We start from the raw sequence: 6,761 nt of genomic DNA on the forward strand, positions 1-6,761 counted from the left end.
TGACTTCTGGAGAAATACTTGACAGAAGAATTCTTATTCATGCTTGAACTGATTGAGCTGAGAATAGCTACTGGCTGAAATGTCCATCACACCTAGAATATCATTTTTTTTTTCCTTCTTTGAAACTCCGTTTGAATGTAGATTGAAATACTCATTGAGGTGCTATGAAGCTGAAGGATTTGAAAGCAGAGGCATGGACTAGAGGGAATTGGGATGAGAGTTGCAAGAAACATTAGAAAGTGCACTTTTTGCTCTTTTACAGGTCTCTTGGGATGAGAATTGTCAATGTAGTAGTTTCCAAAAAACTGAAACTAGAATGATGGCATAAACTTAATGTTTATGTCGATTGTTGCACCAGAAATCATGAAAACTTTAATTTACTAGAATCAATAATGCCAGGGACATGATCCCAGCTATTCAGCAAAGCATTTGAATTGTAAATTATGTAAGATATGAAATATTTTGGCATGAGAACTTGTGGAAGACAGTTTTGGCCTTGTTTTCACCTCAAATTGGAATACTCTTGCTATGTTGAACTCTTACCTCAGTTGAGTAGCTAGTTTGAATCCAGTCGTATCATGGGTCACTATACCTGAAAATCAAATGCTTTTGACATGTTTTTGTCAAAAAATAATGCTTCTGTTTTTTTTTTCTTAGCATAATCTAGCTGTTCCATGATGCAAATTCGTGTGCTCTGTATTTGTTCAACCTGCAAATTTCCACTACACTTGTCATCCAACACCTCAAAATAGATATACTAGTTACTGCCAACAGATATTGATGAAGGAATGTTCAATAGGATCAGATGTTTACAAATATTCCTTTTTCCCCTCTGGTAAGAACAATTATGGCTGTCCTAACTGATAGCATGTGAAAATAGCAAGGATACAGAGCTCTTGCTAACTGCTAGAAATACCAAGTTACGGAATCATAGAATTAAATATTTGCTGCAGAATTTTGTTGGGCTTATGCCTTACAAGTATGACACCACGTCAAGGATTAACAGGTTCTGGAGTTCTTGCTAAAATGTTTCTGGATGAGATTTAAAAGTATAACTATCAATGGTTTTTCCTCTTGGATTAAGGGGGAAGATAATATATATATATATATATATATATCTCACAAGTCATAGCTGACCTTCACTCTAATGTCAGATTTCTACTAGAAAGGAATATTGTGAGAATGTTTGAAGCACATGTCAAATTTCAAGCTTATACAATATACGTATTTTTCTTTTTTCTTTATTTATGAAACATTATATTGTATCCCTTTGATATTAAATTTCAATTTACTATTTTTTTTTAAAAACACTGCTATTGCAAGCCGGAAGTCCTGATGAAGAAGACAGAGTTGACATCCGGTTAATAATTGGTCTTAAAAATATGTCAATAAATGCATAGTTATTTGCACACTCGAATGCAAGCACTTTCTCTGTAGAATGACATCAGAGATGGTTCCAAACAGGAATTTTTGATGAATGAGGATTTATAAAGTCAAGGTGGGAAAAGGCTAGATAGCTGTGGTTATGGTTTTCTTTTTTTCTAATACTTTAAACAAATCCTTTTATCTACTTGTTTATTAGATGAATCTTTCCATATTCAAAATACAATTTTCAAGGGATGAGAGTGGATTCATTCATATTTTTCTGGAAACCAAATTTACTAATTTGTGGAAAGAAATTACTCGTTGTATGCTAATATTATTACTAGATATTCAGTTTTTCCTTATTTTTTTTCATAGAAATAGAATAAAATTTAATTGTCATTTTACAATTTGTTAGGTGTTGCCTTAAAAGTAATATAATGTGATAGCAGCCTGACGCTGATATCCTTATGTGAATGGGTACCAAGTAAATATTGTTGCTCCAAGTGATCCTACAATATAGCAACCTTTTCCAGTTTATAGTTGGGTATCATACATTTAGCTATGAGTCAATACTAGCATATGTAAAATTAGTTGAGATTGTTGAGTAAAGAAATAAAAACATAACATTCTCCTTTAGTAGCAAATACTGAAATTTAAAAATTTCACTAATGAAAGGAAGTTTTAACATCATAACATTCCCATTGGCGATCCGAGGTGTTTTTGGAATAATTCTTCTTTTTTTTAGTGCCTATCTCGTTCTTCTAAAAAATTTTATCTCTGTTACCAAAAAAAAAAATATCTCAATTATTCAATGGATGAATAATGCTGATATAGAAAGAAATATCGGTGTATCTTAGTGTTGATGAACATAGTCAAGAAAATAGCCGTCTAAGCAAAGATGCCAATCTAGATATTGAAAAATTCTCCGATACATTAATAATTAATAACTAATACTCCATAATAAGATAACAAAATAAAATGAATATATTATTATAAGGTCAATATTTTCATTATATTCAATAAGGTTCTCACTAAGAGTCTATGCCAGGTGATATTTTAGTCCAGATGATAACCTTGGTGTCCATATAACATTGCTCCAGGAAGAAGCTGTCCTAACAATTTTTTCAGTTGATGAAGTGTCCAACATGCTCATTCCAATGCTTGCTACCCCTTCCCAGTAATCTAACTCAAATCCCACCCAACTCCTCATCACCCTCAACGCACTCCTCTCCAAACTCACCCGCTCCCACCGCTGCTCCCAAGCCCTCTGCTCTTCTCCCACATCCACGCCTCCTACACATTTCCCCCGACCACTACTCCCTCGCGTCCGCCCTCGCCGCTTGCGCCCGCCTCCGCGCCGCCACCGCGGGTGCCCAGCTCCACTCCCTCGCCCTCCGCTCCGCCCTCCTCTCCTTCACCCACGTCGCCAACTCCCTTCTCTCCTTCTACGCCAACATCCACGGTCCCGACCCCACTCGCCACCTGTTCGGCGCCATTCCCAACCCCGACGTCTACTCTTATACCACTCTTATATCGGCATACGCCAAGGCCGGTCGTTTTCAGGAGGCTGTCCAGCTGTTCGATGGAATGCCCAAAGAAACACCGCAGCGTGGCAACGCCATGATAACGGGCTTTGTTCATCATGGCTACGAAGAGTTTGCTCTTAAAATGTTTCTCAGAATGCACCGATTGGGTGTCGGGCTTGACAAGTACACCTTTGCTAGCGTCATGGGTTTGTGTGGTTCGCCAGAGCTGGTGAGTCTGGGGAGGCAGTTGCATTCGATGGTTAAAAAACTGGGATTTTGGAGCTCAGGGTTTCAGTGATCAATGCTCTCGTAACAATGTATTTTGATTGCGGTTTGGTTATGGATGCTTGGGAGGTGTTTGGAGAAGCCATGGTACGTGATGAGATCACTTATAATGCTCTTATAGCAGGGTTGGTGAGGTTGGGAAAGATGTGGAGGCTTTAATGGTATTTAAAGAGATGAAGAAAGAAAGTTTTTTGTTGCCAACTGAATTGACCTTCGCAAGTGTTTTAAGTGCTTGTTTGTCGAGGGAAATCGGGACTCAAGTCCATGCTCAGGTCATTAGAATGGGTCTTGAAGATTCTGTTTTAGTAGCTAATGCTGTGGTAACTATGTATTCCAACTGTGGAGATCTAGTCAGTGCTGAACAAGCTTTTGAGATGATCCATGAGAAGGATATTGTTTCATGGAATGCTTTAATTACAGGTTATAGTCAGGAGAATTGTTATGAGCCGGCTGTTGGAGTATATCATCAAATGCAGAAGGCTGGAATTGAGCCAGATGAGTTCACCTACGGGAGCTTATTAGCTTGCTCGAGGATTGCAGCCGATGTCAAGATGATTCAAGCACTAGTCATTAAGAATGGCTTCATCACAAGTACTGAAGATTGTAATGCCATAATATCAGCATATGCCAAATGTGGAGAGATTGCAAGTTCTTATCAGGTCTTTAACGAGATGCCATCCAGGAATATAATCTCCTGGAATTCAATTATATCAGGATATGTGCTGAGTGGGTTTCCAGTAAGGAGCCTAGAAATATTTTCAGCCCTAATTAAGTCAAGATTAATGCCAAATTCCTACACTTTGAGCACTGTGTTAAGCACTTGTGCCACCATGCCAGCTCGTAAACATGGAAAGGAGGTTCATGCTTACATTCTTAGAGATGTTACCAAGTGTGACACATTATTAATGAACTCCCTTGTTACAATGTATGGAAAGTGTGGGGAATTGGATTACGGTTCTAAAGTTTTTGATGGGATGTTGCAAAGAGATATTGTTTCTTGGAATGTCATAATTTCTGCTTATGCACAGAATGGAGATGGACATGAAGCCATTCACTACTTTAAAATGATGCAAAAATCAGGAATTATACCTGATAATGCCACCTTTACTTCTGTTCTTTCTGCTTGTAGCCATGCTGGTTTGGTTGAAGAGGGCCGTGTTATCTTCACTTCTATGGTTCAAGACTATGGGATAGAGCCTGGAGTAGATCACTACTCTTGTATTATTGATCTTTTAGGCCGAGCAGGGTATCTAGAGGAGGCAGAAAGACTAATAAACAGTATGCCTTGCAGAGTTGATTCTCACATCTGGTGGGCATTGCTTAGCGCTTGTAGCACTCATGGTAATGCAAGGCTGGGAAGAATTGCTGCTAAGTTTCTTCTGGAAACCGAACCAGAGAATCCAACAATATATGTTCTCTTATCCAATATAATTGCTGCTGATGGTAAGTGGGAAGAAGCATCAAGTCTAAGGGACCGGATGCAAAGGAATGGAGTGGCAAAAAGCCAGGGTGCAGCTGGATTGAAGATATTCAGTCAACAACAGACTCATGGTGAGCCTGCGAAATATACATTGCCTTGTTTAACTCTCGTATCATCTTATGTCTCTGTATTATTTAACTATATACTCCAATTTATGCAGAAAAAATTTGTTTTGATTTTTTTTGATGATTACATCAATTAATATAGGAAACAAACATTCATTTCTTGGTATAAAGAATTGAAAAGAGGACACAGTGCACATAAAAAATAGTATTATCTGTCAATAATTAGGAACTATCTGAATGACATGGAGGTACATCATGTGTTTCATTGCTAGAAACATGGATGATGACATGTAAGATGATAAATGGCTAGTATCTGACTTATGATAATGCATACTATGTCTATCACAGCTTTTGTTTTAACTTCAGGGAATATGGGGATAAACTTTTTTTTTCTCCCGAAATCTCAGCACAATTGCATTGTGCTTTCATTTTTTCCATTTAGTTTGAAGTGATTTTGTAACTGATTTGTGAAGATCCCTGGAGTAGCCTGGCAGCTTACTCAGTTCAGCACGGTAGCTGATCCCTACACCAAGTTGCGTCTTCTAATATAATCATTCTTGTTCTTTAATTTCATTGTTAATGGGTTTGTCCATCTTTAGCAACAGCTGCTCGGTATTTCGGTCTTTTCTCAACTGGGTTACTTGAAACATTGAGACATGATATTAGTTTGCTGAATATCAGGGATATGTTTGGTTGGAGGAAGCTGGACTTTAGAATGGAAATAAGTAACTTTCTTTCCAAAGATTTAGTGGGGAAGGTCTCATTTCTTTTGATTCCAGAAAGGAATGTGAGTACTCTAATCCTTCAAACTCACTTCCTACTCTCTTCTAGTATTCAAATCTCGTTCCGATTTTGTTCATGAATCAAACTAGTTAAAGATAATCATTATAATCCATTCTGATTCCGATTCCAATACTGTTTGCGAAACAAACATACTCTATGTACTAACTTTTGTTTTCATAAATATTTGTTTTCATATAAGCTTTCTTACGGTGCTTAAAGTTGCTATGCCAATCCAACTGTTAACAGAAATGTCGACTTCTTAAGAACCATAGCAGTACCGTCCATGAGGTTTAGCAATGCCTTTACAACCTTGGTTGGAGCCATGTGCCCAAAGAGACATAACTTCATCTTTTCCGGTTAAAAGGATTGATCATAAAGAAGAGTCGGCTGATCAGATGGTGTTTAGTTAAACAAATAGCATGTAACCAAGAATGGCTAAAAGCTACAATATAATTGCCGAGAAAGAGTTTCCTCGCATATCCTCATGCAACTCACTTTTCTGTAATGCCCTTCCCGGTCGAGGGCACGTTTGCCTTCATACACGAGCTCCTGATTTCCTAAAAAATAATAAAAAAATAAATGCCTAATGTAGCGCAAGAAACCTGAATAGGTTGGCAGCCGACAAGAGTCCGCACATGCTCCACAAATGATCATATGCCTCGCAACATGAGTGAGATTTGCATGCAGTGCAAAGGAAATAACTTGAACGTAGGGAAGTTCAAAGATTTATAGAAAAGGGCACTGCAGCTCCAAAATATAAATTCTACAAATTGTATAAAACCTGCAATGTCCAACTTTCCTGGATGCAGTTGAGTGCCATCAAACGATACTAGAATATTGATAGTTAATATTCACAAACGATGGATTGCATAATGGGCTGCATAAATGCCTGTCTACCACGTTGTTGCATGTTTCTAATATTGGTAGAAAACATCATATGGGGCACCCACCATGCTTCTTCCTTCGCCTTATCAGCAATCACATGATCAGAACAAAAACCTTCCTTGTTTTTTAAAGAAATACAATGATCTATGGCAGCTCATATTCAGATGTAAGGCAATTTATACCAATTGGTGACTTCATTTGAGAGGGAAAAATGTTGCTGTCAAAATAGATATGTTATTGCATGCTAAAATAAGACAGTTGTAATATGGCCTTCTCATTGAAACTACAAATCCCAAACTTGGAATTCACCAAAACATGTGCTAAAATAATATAGTTGTGATAAGTTTTCTTATTTAAACTACAAAATCCATC

General features: G+C 37.6%; 1 protein-coding gene across 1 annotated transcript; it reads left to right on the top strand.

Annotated features, from left to right (window-relative positions):
• Positions 1 to 2,496: 2,496 nt before the first annotated feature.
• On the top strand, positions 2,497 to 6,337 carry LOC140858774 (pentatricopeptide repeat-containing protein At3g49740-like). The gene is made up of 4 exons (XM_073260068.1): positions 2,497 to 3,185; positions 3,301 to 4,727; positions 5,321 to 5,508; positions 6,314 to 6,337. Exons 1-4 carry the CDS (start codon positions 2,497 to 2,499, stop codon positions 6,335 to 6,337), a joined length of 2,328 nt encoding a protein of 775 aa, XP_073116169.1.
• Positions 6,338 to 6,761: the final 424 nt, after the last annotated feature.

This window comes from Elaeis guineensis, chromosome 6, assembly GCF_000442705.2.
Source record: "Elaeis guineensis isolate ETL-2024a chromosome 6, EG11, whole genome shotgun sequence".
Lineage (NCBI taxonomy): Eukaryota > Viridiplantae > Streptophyta > Magnoliopsida > Arecales > Arecaceae > Elaeis > Elaeis guineensis.